We start from the raw sequence: 22,465 nt of genomic DNA on the forward strand, positions 1-22,465 counted from the left end.
TTACTTGTACTTTACTTGAGTATTTCCATTATACTACTTTATACTTCTATTCTGGAAATGTTGTGCTTTTTACGCCACTATGTTTATCTGTTACAAGTTATTTTTCAGTGGTGGAAAAAGTACTCAGATCCTTAACTTAAAAGAGAACTTCACCATTTAGCATCGCACTTCTATAACATTAGGCGCTTTTGGACCAGAAGAACATTTTCATAGTTCTAAGAACAGCTGCAAGAACTGGGAACGATCGTAGTTCTTAGAAAGACGTTTTGAGGGACTGTTTTAGCTCCTACTTCAGAGTAGATACTCTCCCAGCACAAGAGGAGGTGTGCGACGTAGGTGTACAGTGATTGGTCTAACACGAGCCAATGCAACACCGGCAAACGCCATTTTTTAAAACCTGTGTAAAATGTTAGCTGTGTAAATGGAAAAAAAATAACAAATGGACTGACAGCAAAGTCCAGGCGTTATTGAGCGTATATAGGATGAGGGAAATACAACGTGCAGAAGTGACGTTACTATACCAACCGCTGGCCAGCTTACGTCACTTCAGCATTCTTATTGGCGGTGCGAATGCAATCAGAAAAAAGCCCTCGAAGGTTTGTAGTTCTCTCCCCAGAACAGTTTGATCCGAACACGCCTATTGTCAGACTCAAGATGGACAGTTTAAAAAATAAAACATCACAATTGATGCTGCAGAATCAGAGATATCATCTTTTTTTATTCTTCTTCCTTGTCAAAACCTGACGCCTACATTACCCACAAAGCAGCTCGACCGCTGGCAGTTTGTTTGGAGGTTCTGGTGTGTTATGCTAGTACTGCTAGCATCAAGCAGAGATGAGGAGCGGGCTACAGAGGGCTGGTAAACTTATTTCTTTTTAACTCCACACCGCCAGATTTTTATCATTTTTAAGTGACATCACTTGAGGCAATTTATCAGACTTCACGCAGCTCCCTCTAGAGACACTAACGGCTTTATACGGTCTTCACATAAGCAGCAGTACACCCCAAGACCTGTAAACAGACGCGTAGGTGTTACTCTTTGAGTAAAAGTGCACCACATGACATTATGAGATTGTTAACACTGATGCTTCAATGTTTAAATAGGATTTAACTGTCGTAGCTGGTTGAAGTGGAGCTGTTTTTAAACTACTTTTTATTCAGTTATGTTGGTTTCCAACCTTGGGGTCTGCCCCTCCAAAGGGTCTCAAGATAAATCTGAGGGGTGTGAGATGATTAATAGGAGAGAAAAGAAAAAACAAAGTTCTGCTACACAAACTGCTATTCAGTTTTGGGACATTTCTCTAATCTTTGCTTTTTTTACTTAACTACTCCACCACTGTTAGTTTTCATACAAATCATATGATTAGCTTCTAAAATATGATACATTGCGCGGTACAAAAAAATCTCCCTCTTATCAAGTCATTTGGAATTAAATCCTGAGTTTAAATGTTTTAAACGCAAATCAAACTGTTTTGTTTCAAGATACCGTTGCTCATAGAACATTTTTTAAACAAGTTGATTTGAATTAAAAACAGGTTGAAATCGTCTTACTGTGATGCAAACATACGGTTTTTAGGACTTAATTACAGACAGAAATGTCTTCATGAGATTGAATTCTTTCAAGTTAAACTGCCCAATACTTAATAAAGTAGTTAAAATCAGCTCCACCTCGACCAACAACAAAAATGCTTCTCACATATTAATGCATCCGTGTTAAAAATATAATATATATAACATGCGGTATAATGAGAACTATGACTTTTGTTCCTTTAAGTACAATTCTGATAATAGTTCTGTACTTTTAATTAAGTGAGATTTTGAATGCAGGACTTTTACTTTTTACATTGTTGTATTACTATGTTTGCTTAACCAAAAGATCTGAATACTTCTTCCACCCTTGTGATACTTCACCATAATGACAAGAAATCGACAGAAAAACACCTCTTATTGGCTGCTGAATAAGAACCAGCAACATTCACATAACCACTAGTAAAGAACTTCAAAGATTTTAAAACTCCATTTATCAGTAATAATACTTCATTTCTTTATCGCGTTGACTATTTTGAGCTGCCATTCATCATGCAGCACTTTCCCTTTGAATCAACCTCAAACCAATTAAACACCACAACACCATGTTGCTTGCTCTTGCTAAAACTGGATTGCATGGTGTCATGTTGAGATATTTAAAGCAACGTTACAATGGAGTTTGATGGAGTGGAGAAGTAGGTGGAGTTACACTGAACAGCCAGGGGTGAATTGTCTCGCTATGTATTCAGTTCTTCATCTTTCATTTTCACTTTAATTGAAAAACATTTAATTGCTCTGCACAACTTTACGGAGCTCCCAAAGGGTTATGGTGGGATTTGTTTTCAGAACTACTTTTGTGTTTCCTCACAATAAGTTTTGCGTTCCCTCTGATCCATAGGTTACAACAGTTAGTGTGAATCACAGCCACAGTCTGTCTCAATCAGGTTCACTAGCTCCGTTAGTTATCTTTGTAGCTGTAATGATAGCCTTGGCTCTCTTATTGGTCGACCCTCAGCCTTGGCTGCTCAGACACTGAGGGTCAACCCACTCACACTGTGGTCACAACCAGTGGGGGTCTACTATATAACACTGTATCACAATACAGCTCAGCCTTTCTCTATGTATCAGAGGGAATGCAAAACTTAATGGACTTAAGGACTTACGTAAAAAAATTACGTAAATTTCAGAAAAGCTTTTTAAAGCTACAATTTCATTTAAACTTTTGTAACATATAGACCCCTGTAGGAAAAACATAACCTTTTAGATACAGAGGGTAGAAACAATAACATGAATACAGTCCAACATAATATCCTTTCAGTAACAACTTTTTAAAGCACCCATTAATTTTTTTGTCTTCTTTGAGGCTGTCAGAGAGGTGTTGATTCAACTCAACAGGTCATATGATATTTTACAGGTATTCACATACAGTATTTGTGTCCAGTCTTCTTGCTGTTTTTTTTCCTTAAAAATATAGTTCAATATTTTAGGAAGTATGTTTATTCATTTTCTTGCTGAGATTTAGATGAGAAGGCCGACACCACTTTTGTGTCTGTCTGTCTAGGCAGTTTGCCTATGTTAACATAACGACTGGAAGCAGGGGTAAACAGCTAGCATTGCTATCTCAAAAGTTAAAAAAAATCACAGAAAAACTCATATAAAGCCCACAAATTGACATGTGGTATCCCGTTTGTTTAATCCGTACAAAAACAGGCATGTAAAAGGGACAATTTGTGGTTTTGGGGGGAGTTATGTAGAGTAATAGTTCTTGACTGACAACAGTTAATCAAGAAAAACAAAGCAGAAAAACAAAAAAAGACATTGAGGAAAAAAATTTGAACCAGGCTCAACATTCGCTGTAAACACACATTCCAGGTAGATTACCTTGTAATGAGAGCACTGTATTTCTACTGTTTACATGGTGATCATCGTAACAAAAGATAAATTAATTGCTGCCTTGATAACGTTGCAGAGCTGTAAAATGATGTCTCAGATGATGGCCCTCAGCCATATGAGAGTACCTGTTTTGACCTGCTTCTGCTTCCCTCTTTCAGGTTATCTCTGATTGCCTGGCACCTCCCACCTCATTGAGGGGCTGGCCTCACCTGCTGGGAGCCTATATAAACTGGTTGATTCCAAGATGGCTCCCTCTCTCCCTCTGGGAAGGCTTGATTTTGTTTGTTTGGTTTGGTTTGGTTTGATTTGATTTGATTGTGTTTAGTATATCCTTTGTTCGTGTTACAGGTAGTTTTATGTTAACACCTACAGTTTAATAGCATCCAACACCCATACTTCACCGCTAACTGAATATTATAAACCACAGAGCAGTGTTTTAGAGTCTGATAAGACTTCCAAATCATTGATCTGTTACTTGAACTGGACTTCCTGAATCGTAATTCATCTCTTACCTTGAACAATGTGCTCCCAACAAGGCTGTTCGTTGCATTGATTTAACACAGAACTGTTTTCAGTCTGAATGCCAACTTACTGAGTTTTAGAGGTGCTGGTAGGTATATTTTTTACTTTGAAAAGGGACTGGCTAGCTAGTCTCCCCCTTGCTTCCAGTCTTTATGCTAAGCTAAGCTAATCACCTCCTGGCTCCAGACATAAGACTGGTATCGAACTTCTCATCTAACTCTCTCCAAGAAAGCGAATAAGCGTATTTGCCAAAATGTCAAACTATTCTATTAATACAGGATATTGACTTACCGAATGGTTAGGATAAGATTTCCCAACAACTCTTCCAGTGTTGTCCTTGGACTGAATGAAGAACTAAAGGTAACGCACTGGCATGTCACTCCGTTAACTTTGTTATATGAAGCGATGACAAGAATAAGGACTGGGGTGGCTGAGGTTAGGTTTCAAGTACGATTAATGGGGTTAGGAATTTGGAGAATTCACACACACACACACACACACACGTTTGTTTCACTATCCCCGTGGGGGACAATCATTGACATAGTGCTTTCCCTAGCCCCTTACCCTAACCTTAACCGTATCCTAATTGTAACCTGTACCCTGAAACCAAGTCTTAACCCTCAAAAAGCAGTCTCCACCCACGGTGACACAAGTCCCCATGGGTTAGTGTGCATTCACGTTAAAGTCCCCACTGGGATATAAGAACATGAAAGACACAAACACACATGCAAATCTGTTCTTAAATATTTGTTTGTAAATTTAACCTTAAAGCAATAGTTAGACATTTTGAGAAAAAAACAGATACAATCAATAATTAATTTGTGAGATTTAGAGGTGCTGGTAGGAGGATTTTGTTACCTTCAGACAGATCAAGGCTAGCTGTTTCCCCCCTGTTTCAAGTCTTATGCTAAGCTAAGCTGTGACAAAACAGCTTTATGGGCAGCAAAACCGAAAATCTTTGCCACTGATGTAAATGAAAAAATAACCTAAAAACTCTTATCTCTTAACTCTTGGCTATGTTAAGAACGAGAAGTGGTTTCGAACACACCCAGGCCACAGGGAGTTGAGGGCAGTTATTAAGGGAAGAGGAAGAAAGATGTCCTATCAACACTGAGAGTGTCAATTAGGTGAGAAAACAACTTTACGGCACTGTCAATCATCTTCATGCTTGGAGAAAAAAAACAAAACAGGCCTGCTATGAAAAATGCGTAAAAGTTGGTAGAATCACACACAACAAAAAAACCCTTTTGTTTCCTTATGTACCTCTTTGTGAGCAATACCTGCGAAAATGTCACTCGTGTTAGCTGTGTTAGAGGCATTTTGGAGAATATAAATAATGTGTTTATTCATTTTATTCACATATTTTGACACACAGTATATAGTTACTGTAGGTTACTGTTGTCAGACACCACCTCCTCTGGTTTACAGTGCAGTCAATTTATCATACATTTAATATATATAAAACTAAAGATGTGGCTCTTACTTAAATATAATATCTGACACATTTTTATTTCTCTTATCACTTTCTGGGTATGAAACCACAACAGATTGTCACAGCCACTTTGAGTGCGTGCGAACAGATTGTGCTTTGAAAACCAAACGGGTGCCTCCAGCAACATTTCACGTCTGCATCCCATCTCTGTCTGAAAATGGGACTAACATCTTTACATTATACATCTTCAAAAACATATCCATTATTCATATCCCCATATTTTAATACTATTAGCACTTCCATGCCACCCATCTAAATATCTGTGTGTTTCTTATCAAGGGAGTGGCGTTACTTTGGGTGTAAAGAAATGAGTTGGGGATTAAAAAAGTAGTGCAGCAGAGAAACCATCACACAAAATTAAATTATGTCTGTGAGGTGATAATATTGCACTATGCTATAAAATCTTGGATCCAAACACAAATGGGCACCAGTGTTTGTGTTGTTTGTATAGGCAACAGCAACACACACACAGAGAAACACACCGTGCTCCCACCTGTGTGGGTGGGAGGTGTGGCCACTCAGCAGCTGAGTGGGGCAGCATATGGAGTTTCTAATTGGGTAGAACAGCACAGCTGGAGGACACCAGTCCAGGACCTGGCCTCTGGTAATCAGTCCCACAATCCTCAGCCCTCCTCTGCACATTCACCATGCCGCATGTGCGCCTTCGGTGGGTGGGGGTTGCTGGATGTGTTTCACAGCAGAAACCAAGACAAAACTTAACTGCTGAGAGTGTTTTACAACATGTTTCTGTTTTGAATCGAGGTCACATTTAAAGTACGACTCACTTCGACATCTCACGCTAGCACTTCCATCTCACTTGTTTCAGAAAAAGAGGGAAAAAAGCATTTGCGTATTTCTCTAACACAGGTTACACTTTCAATTCTTGATGACATTTATCTTCATTTACTTATTGTAAGTTGCTCTGGACAAAGTCGTGTGATAAATGAATGTAATGTAGACTTAATTTCACATTTTTTTTAAATTAGTCTATTCTTCGTACTACTTATTGATTATCACTAAACACACCTCAAAAATGTCTTATACCCAAACTCTGATTACTTGTTGGGTAAATTTATGTAAATGCTAAATTCCTAAAGTCATGTTTCCATCATATAAATCTGTGAACAGATATGGTCTGAGCTCTCATGGTGTTTTACAAACGTAAGGTCCCTGCGTTCAGATGGAGCAACAAAAGTTTTTAAATGCCCTGACACATGTGAAACAATGTAGGACTTGAAATAATCAAAGTTTATTACTCTTGGTCTATTCAAGGCAAAGTGCTTGGTCAACGATTTTGTTTTTTATTTTATTTTTATTATTAAACTTTTTTATGGTTATGTTTAGGCAACAAAAGCACTTTGGTTAAGTTTAGGGAAAGATCATGGTCTTGGTTTAATACAGAAAAAGTCCACAGTGACTTGAGACACAACGTTGTTTATTAACATTTAACTAAAAACCACGCTCTTTCCCCAACATTAACCACACTGCTTTTGTTGCCTAAATGTAACCACAGTCAGGACTCTGGACTGTGGTGTCAAAGTCCAGCACTTTGTACACCCAACATCCATCCCGACCTCCTCTCTACGACTCCTGTGTGGTGGATAAATGTAGCATCCGCTCGAAAAAATTTTGCTTTTGAACATAATTCAGCGACTACAACGTAATTGGGAAAACAATTTAGTGCTATAGAAAGATGATCAACAAAATGAGGAAATGTTTTTAACCAACTTATCTGCCAAGTTGCAAAATCTTCTTATTGAACGTATCTTCAAAACGTTCACTGACATTGCATTTCATTTGTTTTCTACAATATTTGCTCACAGCAAAACAGTATCTGAAAGGAGTGTTTACTTTATTAGCATTTAACCACAATCGTTCTTTAACCTTAGCCAAAGGTGTTTTGTCGTCTGAACGTAACCACACGTGTAACTCAGGAAGTGAACTCCAGTCTCCAGTGTAAAAGGACTGTTTTAATGTCCCCAATCCACCCCGAACACCTAAGACTTCCGTAATATACAACATAGCATGTATTTCACTGAAAGAAATGTTGCCATGGTGAACATAATCCAGGCAGCAATCATGTTTCTTGTAAAATGTATTTGAAAAAAACTAATTAGCAGTATATGAATGTAATTTCTAGGAGACAGGGTTGGTAATATGGCCTGTTTTATTGTTGAAACATAGTTTCTTCAGCCTTCGTAGATCTCTCTTGAAATAAGATTCAAAGAGACTTTTATCTGGTTAAATAAAGGAAAGGAAAAGACTAGATACACTTGAGGTGTTGCAAAAAATCAAAATGTCAGAAATTTGGGAGCATTTTATTATAAATAAAGACAATAAATGTGCCAACAAGGTTTATGGTGTGAGAACAAGAATCTGAAATTATTTAACAGCAACTGAGATATTCACCTGGGTATTAGGTATCAACAAGTATTCAAAATAAATTATTTGCACTTATTTGGGACTGCTTAAGCACTTCCTTATTTAGCCTTTGTGTGTTGGCTTTAGTTGTTTGTACACAAAGCATTGCAAAATAAATAGTGAGAGCTGTTAGATCGTTGAGAAACTGAAACTTAACAGTAGAACTCTCATTACAGAGTCAGTGTCAGGCTAACAAAAAACACACTTTGCCTTTGGTGCGTTTTTCTTCCTCTCAGGGTTTCACTAAAGTAATTACCTATAAGAAATAACTCTAAAGCCATGCAGTGAATGAGACTTTGAACAGAATCATGTTGTAATTACCACACCATTACTATATCCTCAACCACTTCACCCCGCACTCATCATCCAGACACGAACTCCCTTTAACTGCTGACATCAATTGAGAAATGCTTGCAACTCAGCGTGCGATCAGTGGCGCCTTCATTTGCAGCTCTACACCACGCGCCGTGCCTATAAAAGCTGATAATGTGATAATTAAAAGAGCTGACAGGCAAGAACTGTCAGCGAGACACACTGATTTACCAACCTCTGCTATTTGTTATACCTCTCAAATTACAATGCTTCCACCCTTGAAGTATGACACATAAAATATCAATTGAAATAATTAACTAGGTTAGAATTGTTGTGAAAAAAAAGTTAAGGAGTCTCAGTCCAGCACAGTTTTAATGAAAATCGTCCAAAACGACATCACAAGATCAGATTCAGACCTGAAACAAGGATTTCTAGCAGACAAAAGATCACTGCCATGTCTCTGTCTCTCTCTTTCTCTCTCAACCACACCATGATTTATTACCTGAAAAGACAAGAGAACTAATTAGTGGAGTAATTAATTAATATAAATTTGCATATTTGCATTTGCAATTAGTGCAGTCAACTGATTAGTTGGAGATGGGGAGTTTGACTCATCAGATGCTGGTGTGTGTGTGTGTGTGTGTGTGTGTGTGTGTGTGTGCGCGCTGGACCAGAACGATCAGCAGACCAGCTGAGGCATTTTTGGGGGAAGGCAGTGATGAAGGGACTGTGTTTTTATTTTTTTATTATTATTTTTCATGTGTCCGTGTGTGTGTGTGTGTGTGTGTGTGTGTGTGTGTGTGTGTATTTTTGGGTGTATTCATGTACAGTTATGTGTTTTGTCCACATGCACGCTTACACACACTCGCCTGTGAACACATGTTTGGTGCTCTGTCTCACACACATTAGGTTAAGTGTATGCACAGTCACCAGTGTGTGTACACGCTGTCATTGTCACAGCCGAACCTGCTATCTTACCTTTGTGCGATCTGAACTCACACCCAGGTGTAATCAACCCGCTGCCCATATACTGCTGATCGATGTCTTGTAATGTCCAATATAGAGAGATTGATAAGTTGCTTTAATTGATTCTCCTTGCAACAAGGTCATTCACAGGCATATGTTTGTGTGTGCACTTGTGTGTGTGTTCCACATAACTGAGGAGCGCATATACCCATATCAAGTGCCAGCTGTGCCCCAGTGTGGATTTGGCAGCGTGCCACTGGGCCTTTTCCATGGGGTGTACTTAATGTCGACGGTCCTGAGGTACCAACACTGTGCACGCCCCCCTGGTATGCTCACACCATCCTCTGCATGTCAGGTGCCTGCTGGAATTTCTTAAACTAGTTCATATAGAGCTGCAACATTAGTCGATTAATTGTTTGTCATTTTCTAAGCAAACATGGCAAAAGTTTTCTGGTTGCAGCTTCTCCAGTGTGCTGGTTTTCTTTGTTTTAAACTGAATATCTATGGGTTTTGGACTGATGGTTGGACAAAACAAGACATTTGATGACGTTAACAAGGAAAAATGCAGAGAAAAATGTGTGTCGCATTTTCCACTGTTTTAGACCAGACATTTAATCGATTAATCGAGAAAATGGTCTGCAGATGAATTGATAATGAGACTAATCGTTATGTGCAGGCCTAATTTTATATAATATACCACATTGTCTGTCAACCCTTGTGTTTTGTTGAGATTGGCTTAACTTCCTGATTGGTTTTTTTTATTTTTATTCTCTAAACAATACTTTCTTTTCTTCTGACCTTATTAAAACCAAACAAGTCATCCAAATTAAACAACAAAATATGTTGTTTGTACCAGCCATATAGAAGAGTTGAGGACTGATCAGACGCCCCTACCGGCAGGACGACATCATTTGTTTGTGCCTTCCAAAAATGTTACAAAATCACTGTAAATACTGTAAAATAAATCAGTTTTAAATGCACTTGTTACAGGTTGGTTGGTTTAAGCAGAAACAAGATTTGAAGGTTAGGGTTAGGGAAAGATCATGGTTTGGGTAAAAACAAGTGCTTAGTTAAGGTTAGAAAAACATTACAAAGGCCACTAAAGGGCTTGAATGTAATATTTATGGACACGGTGGTCCAATATGTAGAAAAGTATTGAAATGATAACTGGGCTGACAAAAGTGAAAGTGACAAAATACTGACAATACTATGTGCTGTGTATGAACAAATATATTCCTTTTGTTTGCAAAAAAAGGCATTCGTAGACAAATACATTTTCACTATTATCCTACATAGAGAAGTTTCTTGTGTTTGGGGCGGGTTAGTGCTGCATAAAAAGGACTTAACAGCAATCACAGATACAGAGCAAACAGAAGTCAGTTGTATTTAACATTGTTTTACAAGTAGTGTGTCATTTTCTGAAACAGTTCAAAATCATGTTTATGAGCAATTCTCATAAAAAAACTTTGTGAAAGTCAAGATGATAAAACAGTGTTAGGTGTGTTTTTGAGCTGTTTAAGAGGGCCCGCTGTCTCTAGGATCCCAGACAGAACATCAGGGTTAATAGACAGGAGTATATCTCTGTATAATTTAAATCCTCTTGGTCCCAACATGCCTTTTGTTTTCCTTATTATTCCTGTCAGAAATGCATTTATAATTGGTTTAATTTAATGTCATTTAATTATCTTGCTTTGAATCTTTGCACAAGATTCAGTTTTTCTACCCCCTTCACATGCTTTATACTGTGGGCTATGTGTGTATTTAACTGTGTGTGTCTTACATCTTTTACATTATTACATTTCTATGTACAAATACTTGAATAAATACATTTCAGAGTTCATTAATTCTAATATGAAATCTGTCTGCCTGTCTGTCTCACCTGTTGAGGCCTGCAGACTCGCACACCCCTCGTTTTTTCCAGACAAAAAGACATTAATTCATCTTTCTTACACGAGGAGATGCAGATATTAGTTGTTATCCCTCTCCGGTCTGTGTTTTTGACGGTAAACGCGGGCCTCCCGGTGCCCATTACCGTAGCTGCCAGATGATCGGTACGGAATGGAGGTCCCATGGGACACTGAGCACGTGGTCTCGGCTGCCACAAGACGTCAGCGGCAGATGGTATGGGTACCCGCTGTTGGCATGAGTGTCATTCCTCAAAGAGAGAGGGAAGGGGAAGAGAGAGGGAGAGAGAGTGAGGGGGAGAGAAGAGGAAAAGGAAGAGCAGAACGCAGCAGAGAAAAGAGGGTGCGCAGGTTGAAGCTTTTTCCTCTGGTTTGTGTTTTGCAAGAGAAGAAGCTGCAGCGCAGATTCAGAGGAGATATTTGGGAACATGCACGGTGCACGCTGACCAGAGGTTAGTATTGTTGTTACTTATGCATGTGTTACCTTTTAGAATTTAGATGTATTGCTTAAAATGTGTATAGAGGGATTTTGTGCTGCGCTTTAGCTAAAAAAAAAAGCGCAGCACAAAAAAGGTCCAAAGACAATGAAGTTGAGTGTCTTTGAAAGGGTAGCAAGCTGTGACACTGGCCTCGCTTGCCAATTCGTTCCTCTTCTTCTTGGGAGGACCCATTCACACGGTAATTAACTGACAACCTTCAAAAGACGTCGGTGTTGTCCTTATAGTTTATGTTTTTGCTTTGATTTTACAGGAAATATGTTGACACTGCCATTCGAGGATTCTCATATGATGTGTGAGCCGCGGTTTGGTGCCAATTATCCCCGTGAAAGCTTACCTGAGAGCCTGGAGCAGGAGCGACAACACAACCCAGACAGGTCCAACTCAGACATGAGGGAGGCCGAGGACGACATCTCCGACAGAGAGGAGGACGAAAGAGAGGACTATCAGGATGAGGACGGGCTTCCTAAAAAGCGGGGGCCCCGGAAAAAGAAGCACGGCAAGGAGCCGAATGACAGGTCCAAAGTACGGCGCCAGGAAGCCAACGCCCGAGAGCGCAGCCGGATGCACGGCTTGAACGACGCGCTGGAGAGCCTGCGCAAAGTTGTGCCGTGCTACTCCAAAACTCAAAAACTGTCCAAGATTGAGACCCTTAGACTGGCTAAAAATTACATCTGGGCCCTATCAGAGACTCTGAGCGCTGGGAAGAGACCGGACCTCCTCGCCTTCGTACAGACTTTGTGCAAAGGATTATCTCAGCCCACAACCAACTTGGTGGCCGGTTGTTTGCAGCTGAACGCGAGAAATTTCCTAACAGACCACAACGGGGAGGTCATGTTCTCTGGCAGATCGCCATACGATGCCATGTACTCGTACCCCGGCTCAGACATGAACACGCCCCCCGGCCACAGCGGGAGCAGCTTGGACAGTAGCGCCAAGCCGTTCAGACACTACAGCTACAGCGGCGCGTACGAGCCCTACTACGAGAATCCGTCCCCAGAGGGCGGGAGCCCGCATTTCGACGGCCAGCTGAGCCCCCCGATGAACTTTAACGGGATTTTCTCCCTAAAACACGACGATCCGCCAGACTACGGCAAAAGCAGCCACTATGGCATGCGCTACTGCAGTGCGCCAGGGCGCACGGCTCTTGCGCACAACTCCATGTACCGAGTCTCTCCAGAGGCCCGTTTCCCCTACGATCTGCACGTCCGCAGGCAGTCCTTCCAAGCACAAGGGGAAGTTAATGGCTCTTTCCACAATTAATCAATCAGCTGGACACAGTTCAAGTTTCAAAAACGATGCAATTTGCCCCGCAGATGTCGAGAGTGGAACGAAATGGACTCCAGACACGCTGCACTGCAAAAATGCCCATTTTAACAAGTCATTTTTTGTTAAATGTTCAGTCTTGTTTTTCTTTGAAACATGGTAAAGGTCTGCAAATTAGATATAATGATTTCACTTGTTCTCAATTCTTGTTCAAAATTTGTGTCGACATAAGGCAGAAAAAAGACACCCAACAAGAACGCCTTTGCTTTCGAAACAAATGACTTCAGTCTGAAGGCAAATCTTCTGATTCATTTAAAGAAAAATTAAGATTTTAATGGCTCACTGCCACATAATTCTTTCCAGGGGGAAACCACAAATGTAGACTATTTTGTTAAAGATGCAGATTTTAAGCAAATTGTTTACAGTTACAATGCACTATATTTGTTTGTTAATGGCTGTTCTGCAGATGTCGGTCATGATGTGGGTTAGATAAAGCGGATATAGTGGAAAATTAATTAGATGTTTCTGGTTATTTAGGTTCACAGCAGTCAGTTAAATGGTTTTCGTGGCGAAATAAAATCAGCTAAATGAAACAACCGGGGAAGAAGAATCAAAAGACGTTTCACTTCATCAGGGAAGTTTGCTGAGACATGATTGGAGTTCAGAGATTCAGTCTGTTAGCAATAAAGGTCAATTGAGCTATGCAAGGCAGCCAAATGCAATCTTCGCTTATAAAAAAAATTATATATGTATATTTCCTCTCACAGGGCGTTTCTCATAATCTAATATCTAATTAAAATGATGACAACTACAAAATTAATTATTAAAAAACAGTTTGGAGACGTGCATGTGTTTAGGAGACCTGGTGATGATGTCATCTGAATTGGTCCTATAAGTTGTGGGGAAAAAACTTAAAAACTAAATGCATTTGTATTTGCAGTAAATAGTGTGGTAACGAGGTGAATGTAAATTATTATTGTAGGCTATTTATTTATTTATTTAAGCTTATTTATGATACGTCCGTCATTTGAATGTGGATAATATATTATAAAAACATATTGTAAGTGTTACATTTTATGTGAATTTCCTTACATTTAAAGTTTGTTTATGTTTGCATTGTTGTATATTTCACCGCAGCTGAAAGTCGAGGACTGGAAGGAAAATCAGTTTGTGTGAAGTGAACAAAAAGTTTCAAAACTATATGAATCCGAACAACATGCCTTAAAAAAGAGATGATGACCATCAATATGCAACGAAATGACAATTTTGGATAGTTTGATGTGAACTTTTTACACTTCCTTGTTCCTGCTGAAGAGCAACTGTGATGCACTTCATGTATTTCTGCACAATGTTGGTGACTGTACTCATAAATCATGTTGCTTTTGTAACTTTACCCGAATGATGAATGATTATTGGACAATATTTCACATTTTTCTTTCTCTCTCTCACACACACACACCCACGCACGCACGCACACACTCCTGAAAACTCGTTATGGATCGAAATATTCGTGAAGTAATGTGTTAATGTTTTGTGATGTGTTTGTCGCAATAAAATGAAAGAGGCTGTTAGAGGCTTTATGTTGTAGCCCAGGTTCTCAGCTTCCTGTGAAAATGATCGACAGCAGGCGGACAGCGATTAAAAAAAAGTTAGAAAAATAAATCAAGATAAAAACGCCCCGGGCGTACTTTTATTTATTTATTTATTTATTTATTTTTGAGAAATTGAATCCTTTTATAATCTTGCATAACCTCCGAGGTTGTGGTGACACAGTACGTATGAGGCCTATTGTTAATTCTATTAGTCCTGAAGCAACATAAGTTAAGTTTCAAACCGTAAAAATGCACTTAAATCAATACTGATTATTTTCTCTAACGATGCAAATGTTTTAACTTCATTTAAATTAGGATTAATTAAACGGTTGATGTTAAAATATAAAGCTGTGAAACTTTATGCAAATCTTACTCAGAGTCTTTTAAATTCTTTATCGAACGAGGCTTGTCGATATAAATTGATTTAATTTCAGCCGATCAGATGGCCAATTTGTGACAAAAAAAAAATGCCCACGAGGCGTTGGATGTCAGCCATAGCACAGACAACTGATCCCAGTCCTCCCAGTTGTAGGAGAGAAGTGGAACTGGTAATCCCCGGAGATGCAGCATCTCCTGTTAAAGGTGGTCAAACTCACACAAACATGAAAGTCCGTTTCTTTTTTCAGCATTTTTAAATCCATTTGACTTTGACGCTAAAAACCAGGATTTAAATGAAGGCATACGCACCTATGTTATATTCTATTTGTTAGGTTGCTCACGGTTTTACTAGTAGTACACAGGACTATATGACATAACCTGATATAATCAGTGGAAGAAAGATAAAGTCGATGTTAATGAATTTCTGTGGAGAAAGTCATTTTTGTTTGTGTTTATATCGGTGTCTCTTTGAGCTGGTTTATTCACTGCTTAAGTTGTGTTTCACATCCTGTTATAAATGATGATTGATTGATTGATTTCTCCTAAATGCATCATCATCAAAACCTGGTGAAAACAGTTCAATTCATTATTTTTTGATCCAGACTCCGATCACTGGAAAAGTTGAAAGAGTAAATGCGCGAGGAACAGCACTTGTTCATGCTAAGTTTTGGAGCATTATGTCCCATTACTGTAGGCCAGTCAGATGCTGATCATTTAAACATTTGACTGAAGTACCTGCTTTTATCCAAGTCCCAAATAAAATGTGTCCCTAATTCATAAATTAATTTTAAAACAACACAGGAGCAACATTCACGTTTATATAAAGAAAATCATACGCTTAAGCTGTGACTATTGATAGTTGGTACATCCACTTTTATAAAAATAAAATTAACAGCAACAAAAAACCTGTAAGGACACAAAAAACCTTAACAACTTTCAGCACCTGTCTGTAATGAACCCTGACTGTCTTTTTGAAATGTTCTGATTAACTAAGGAGATGACATATGTGAGAAATAGTATGTGAGCTAGGAAAAGTTGAGTTTGAGAAGTGGCCTGCAGGCCTGTCTGCTATTGTATTTACTTTAGAGAAAGGAGAGTCTATCTTCACAACAGTAACAAACACACGAATGACACTTGTAAAGAACAATAGTTTCAATCTTAGCCCTGGCAAGCCACTTATGAGCCACTGAGGAACTTATTTCAGTATTCATTAAATTCTGTAGAAGTTGAACTAATGACAAAGAACATCACAGCAGATTAGAGATTAGACGTTCTTGTTCTCTTTAATTTTCTGTAGAGAGTAATTCCAGGGCCACTGGAATATAATAATAGATATATATAATAGATATAATTATTAATTGTTATTAATAATAAATTATTTTTACAGATAAACATGAAATTAAGGTAAAAGCTTTGCAAACATTTGAACTAAGGTCTAATTTAATTGTGGAAAGTTAAAAGAGCAACAACAACAAAAGAAAATCAGGAAACACAAAGTAAGTCTAATGGAAGCTTTTCATAGAAAGAATGAATACCACATAAGTTGCACAACATCTTATTTTTCTCTTCTGTTGATGCAACTGCAAAGAATTTCAAACTGTGCTGGGACTTGCATCATGTTGGTTTAGCTCATGAAATAAATGTTGCTGCTTTTGGTGAACTGTTTCCAGCAGTCAAGACAGAAACATTCAGCAGATCTGGGAAATCACAAATTCAACTCTTCTTCTTAGAAGAAAATAAGAAACATCGGAGGGGGGTTAATTGCGAAAAGGTCTTGTTTTCCTGTCTTCATTCCCTCACTCATCCTTCTCTTCCTCTGTATCATCATAAAACTGAAAGACCAGGTTACTGGAGGTCCCTTTGGGGCCCTAAAATCACCTCTTTAGCCCCCCGTCCTTCACCACCAGGCCTTATTTATCTCATTCACTCAAATTCTCACCCTGTCAGTCTTAATGCTTTTTCTACCAGACTGTGTGTGCATGTATATGTATGCATGCGTGTGGAGGAGAAGTGGATTCAAATCCCTCTTGGAGCCTCACAGAGAGGCTAAGGAGGAGTTGGGGGGGGGGTCACGCCCACAGGGTCCACACGGCGGCGTGCAGCAGTTTAGCATGGGATCAAACGTGTACACGTACCCCAACATTCATGCAGCTCATTAAGATGTGTGGAGACAGAACGAACGATGGGAGAAAGAAGTATTGGGAGAGAGCGGAGCGAGAGAGAGGAGCATATGGCCCGGCTCTGTGTAGGAGGTGAAGGACAGGAATGGGGGGGGGATTTCTATCGTATAGAGGTGCATTTGCAATCTGAGATGTGGTGTCATAATTAGTGCTAAACAAACATTGTGTTTCTATAGGGATAAAGTTTCAGAATGACAATAATCATCTCATAAGTTGAGAAAAGTTTTCACCTATAACAGAAACAAAGAAAAACAAACACAAATTCATCTGTATATGTATAATATTTTGTAATATACTATGGTAATTTATTGTAATCAGTAGCCTTTTCCTGCAATGTCTGAAAAGCCGAGCACCAGTCAAGAAAAATGAAAATAATGTTCCCCGCCACGTCGGCAAGCATCCTCAAATTTTGTGCCATTCCCAAGCCCCAGATGGTGTGGGATGGGAAATGTTCCCCCATTAAATTCCTAATAATCATTTCTCCTGCGGAATCGGGGGTGGTGGCAGTGGGGATGGAGGAGGGTGGGGTGTGGTGTGTGTGTGTGTGTGTGTGTGTGTGTGTGTGTGTGGCTGGGAAGTGAGGATTGGGTTGGTGGGTGAGGGGAGTAGAGGGATTTGGTGTTTTAATTAGACAGATTTAAGGAGCTGAACCCCCATCTCAAAGAGAGAGTGCGTGTGTGTGGAGAGAGATTCATGTGTGCTTATATTTCTGAGTGTGTGTGCACGTGTCAAAAAATTACACATATGAGTAAAGACGTGCGTGTGTGTGTGTGTGTGTGTGTGTGTTTGTGTGTTGCAGGTCACGGCAGGGCTGATGCTGCAGCAAAGGAGGCCTGACACTCCAGTACTATGGGCCAGGATCTCATTAACGTGTCAGATTGGTGGATCAGTCTCTCTGGCAGCCGGCCCGGCCTCTCACAGGAAGTACTTTCTCTCTATCTGTGAACTTGGCACTGAAAGGTTAGACAGGGTGGGAGGGAGGGGAGATGAGGGGAATATATTGGCCTGAAGGAGATGAGGAGAGGAGAGACAGAGGCATTAATTATAATATTTGGTCAGATTGGATAAATATTGGGTGAAGGATTGTAGTTTAAGAGCTGCTTTTATCTGTTAGGGAGTGGAAATGAATGAGTTATGAATAGTAGCGCTGTGAGAGAGACAGACCTGCAGTTGCACTATTTTGGAGGTGGAGATGTTAAGTATGTGGCAGGAGCATGTGTCACTACATCACCTGTGTGCTTTGTGCTCTTTGTCTAGTGGTACTCTGACTGGATGTATGCATGTGTGTGTGTGGTTGCAATATGAGGGAGTATAGGGTGGGTTTTAGAGCAGGTGGGAAGCATACAGGGGTGTGATCCTCTGACACCCCAGCAACACCCTATTTTAGGGCAGGCTGAGAGACACGGGTGCTACTGGGTGAAGTAGTTTTGATTCCCCCGACTGTGAACATGAGCATCTGGTAGTCATGACTACACTGTGATTAGATAGATAGATAGATAGATAGGGTTCATATTCTGGGGGGATTAGGGGGGGTCTGACACCCCTTAAGTGGACCATATCATTTCTGAACCTTGACGTTAGTTGAACGTCTCGTCCTCACTCCCATCATTGCAGTGGCTCGAGTCTACTTAAAAGTCTAAGCCAACGGAGACGCAGTAGGTTAATGTAAGTAGCTAGCTATCTAGTTCAAACATCTGTGGTCAATTTAAGACTGACTTTAAGAGTTAAGACTGATTTGATAGAATCTTTTGCATTAGGCTACTTTGAAGACTGACATTAGTCCAGCAGCTACTTAAAGGCATAGACCACCCAAAAATCAAACTTTGTCAGCTGTTTTCTTACCTTGAAAAGAATAGAAAAAAATACATCCATATTCTACAGGATCTTTTCCATAGGAGCCATATGTTTCTCACGTCTGAATTAATGGAAAAGATAGGAGTCACTCTAGCTTTGGCTTTTGAGCCTATAGATGAGTCCCATCTCATCCATTCATTTTGGTAAAGGGACCAGTAGCCTACAGGATCTACAATGTGGAATGTTGAATGAGATGATGTGGGATGTTGATTTATTTTTTTCTATTAAACAGCTGACAAATTTAGATTACTGGGTGGTCTATGCCTTTAGTGTTAGTCAGGCACAGTCCTAGATGCTGTATGGTAGTAACACATCTGACTTCCGCTTTGGCATGTGATAGTGTTTATGTTTCTCATACAGCATTTTGTGGGTCTGACTAAAAAAGTTGTTGTGTGGTATGTTCCCCGAACCCGTTCTCATTACCAGCTTTTCAATTACCGACGTTTTGTCATGATCCTTGACGCATATGATCATGAGCCACCGCTGCAAGAGGAATACAGCTCATCGCTAAACTTGAAGTCTGGTGGAAAACGTTTAAGTTACTTAATAAAGTACTTATTATACAATGAATTTACAGTCATAATCAGCCAGATATAGCGTGCCACATAGGTTTTTACAAAGGTGTTTTTGGCATGAAATGCTACCTGATGCAGGGGAAAACTTTTTTCTTTTCCCATTGGCTGTTTTCGGTGTCAGTCAGGGCCGTCATCTTAAATAAGCCAACATTTTTACTTTTTCTTAACATAGATCATCTAGATGAAGTGTAATTACTAGTTCGACTATAGTAGATATTTGATATATTTATTAGGTATATCATTTTATGACCCTACTTACAACACTACACACACTGGAAGAACTACAACTGTGTTGCTAATTTGTATCAACCTCTAGGGAATTGTAGTTTTTAGATAACATTAGGATTGGAAGTTATAAATACTGAATTGAGAGTACATTGGGAGTTTAAGGGGACAGTAAACACATTTGTGTAGTCAGATTTTAAATATCTAATTGTTAAATGGGTGAAAATACATTGTATCCCCGGTGTGGATCAATGAAATTTGTCTTATCTTATTTGATGGCACCCCCATTTGTTGACTATGCTCATATGATAGCTGAAGTCTAGAGCTCTCTATAACAGTTGGTCCCATGCATAGACTGTATATAAAGATGGACGACTTGACAGCTCCCCAAAAGTGAAGCCAAAACATGTCGATCGCCCCCTGGTGGCTGGCTGTAGTATAGGTCATAAACCCCGCCCCCTCAGTGTTAGCAGATGGGACATGAGCCAAACTAAAAACTCATAGTACACATCAAATAAATTTTTCCCAAAGACGGTTTCTTTAATTTTAGGTAGTTCTTATCACGCTGATGTATGTTCCAGTTTGGTTTTAATTAGTTATTTGATCCTATAAAAGGTGGTTTCACGTCATGATTGACAGCTGAGGCCGGCTTGCGATTGAGTCGGCCGGATGTATGGGCGGGACCTCGATACCGCGGCTCCAACTCCGATTACTACTGTGCAGTCTCTGGCTCCAAATGACGTCACCAGTGCAAGATGGCAGCTCCCGTATCCGGGATATTTTGGCTTAATTTTTGTACAGTGGGAGGAAGTGGAGATGCGTCGTCTGTCTTTATATACAGTCAATAGTGTCAACTCTCGAGTTGAGCAGCAGCTCTGAAACAGGTTGAGTGCTTCTGAGCAAGCCCCACTTTGACATAGTGGTCAAATTGTGTAATCACAACTTCCTGGTCCGACAGGGGCCCGAAAAACATTTTTCCCGCACACAATCATGGGTAAAGGCGTGGCTGTAAAATGTTGGATACCACCCATCAGTAAACAACTTGGTTTATCTCTAGAATTTAGAAACTCTTTTTGTTTGCTGCAGATAAGAAAAAAGCTACTTTCACAGTTTAGTGAACAATTAAGTCTTTAATTTCATGGATAAATGGATGCTAGCTACATTCCTTCGGTAGCTGGTTAGCTAACTAGTTTGCTATCTAGTTAGCTAGATACATTAGCCTATAACATTAATTCCACAAGTTAAAAGAACATATTGAACCTGAAAAACTCAAACAAAACATTCAAGCTACTTTCACAGCTTAGTGTGTGATTTCATTGATAATTTGATGCTAGATAGATCGAGCTAGATAGGTTGGCTAGCTATATAGATGTGTAGATGTGTAGGTAGATACTGAAGGTGAACAGCTTGGTTTGTGTCTCATAGAATTTGAAAATTATCTGTTATATTGCTGCAGATAAAAAAATGCATGCTTTCACAAGTGGACAATAAATGCCAAAGTGATGCAAGCTAGATAGACTGTCATGAGCGAGAAATGTTTACTGTCCCTTCTGAATACATTAATTCCACAAGTTTAGAGAATATATTGAATATGAATAACTTTCGGGTTTATGTCCAACACTAATGTCCTGTTTGAGGTCCTGAAGACCATGGGCCCTTCTTAACTGCTCAAAAAACATACTTAACATTGATATCAGATTGATACTTTTAATTTTATGAGAATTACTTCTAAAAATGATATAGGACTTTATGATTATTTCCACATTTTGTCACCTTCATCAAATGTGCAAGCCAAGTTTGTGGCAAAGGGAAGGACGACCACTTCAGTACCACTTAAAAAAATAGATAGATAGATAGATAGATAGATAGATAGATAGATAGATAGATAGATAGATAGATAGATAGATAGATAGATAGATAGATAGATAGATAGATAGATAGATAGATAGATAGATAGATAGATAGATAGATAGATAGATAGATAGATAGATAGATAGATAGATAGATAGATAGATAGATAGATAGATAGATAGATAGATAGATAGATAGATAGATATCAGTACCTTTCTGTGGCTCCACTATGACACTAATGTTATACCACCATCGCCCCCATTCCCATTTGGAAATGAGAAATCGCCAACATTAAACATGTAAGAACAAGTAGGAACTTTCTCAGCTCATCTAGACTAATTATATAGCCCTTTGTGAGGAGTCATTAGTTACATAATTAACTATCTATTAGTATGGAGAAAGAATTCATTCATAATATCTATACTAAAAGGACTTACTCTTCTTAACTCATAACGTATTGTTTCATAATCACTCCTCCTTGTGATTAATAAGAATCTTGATCGACCATCAAATATCACTCTTGAAGATCAGTTCAGATGAGATAATTACTGTAGTACCACCGTTCACTGTATGCAATGGATGCAAAATTTAATAAAAATCACATTCATCTCAAGTAGTTCTCTTCCCTGAGCAGGATTTGTTTGTAAAGCATCAACTGGCAAAACAAATTTTTGCATATTTCTATGCAGTTTACATTGTAAGACATGCAGATGCACAATGGGGGATTTTTGTGAAGGTTATGACTGTAACAAATGTCCCAACCTGGCAGGAGAGTCATCTTATCGATGTATGATCTCTCTACTGTAGAATATCTTTGCGTTTCTTTTTAGTATTCTAGTCCATTCTGCGGCATCACCAATCTGTCCCAAACTGCCTTTCAAGCATTTCCTGTGGGACTCATGCTGTGTTCGCAAGGCCTCTCTCTCTCTCACACACATACACATACTGGTGACTGCATAGGGAAGTAAGCTGTCTGCGGAGGGTTGGATTCTTGGTGTCGGTCCAAAAAT

General features: G+C 39.3%; 1 protein-coding gene across 1 annotated transcript; it reads left to right on the plus strand.

The window, feature by feature from the left end:
• Positions 1-8,658: 8,658 nt before the first annotated feature.
• On the plus strand, positions 8,659-14,387 carry LOC122887198 (neurogenic differentiation factor 6-B-like). Its single transcript, XM_044220174.1, has 2 exons — positions 8,659-11,489; positions 11,788-14,387. The coding sequence occupies exons 1-2, from the start codon at positions 11,192-11,194 to the stop codon at positions 12,795-12,797; spliced, it is 1,308 nt and encodes a 435-aa protein (XP_044076109.1). The 5' UTR covers positions 8,659-11,191; the 3' UTR covers positions 12,798-14,387.
• Positions 14,388-22,465: the final 8,078 nt, after the last annotated feature.

The sequence above is a fragment of the Siniperca chuatsi genome, linkage group LG13, assembly GCF_020085105.1.
Source record: "Siniperca chuatsi isolate FFG_IHB_CAS linkage group LG13, ASM2008510v1, whole genome shotgun sequence".
Lineage (NCBI taxonomy): Eukaryota > Metazoa > Chordata > Actinopteri > Centrarchiformes > Sinipercidae > Siniperca > Siniperca chuatsi.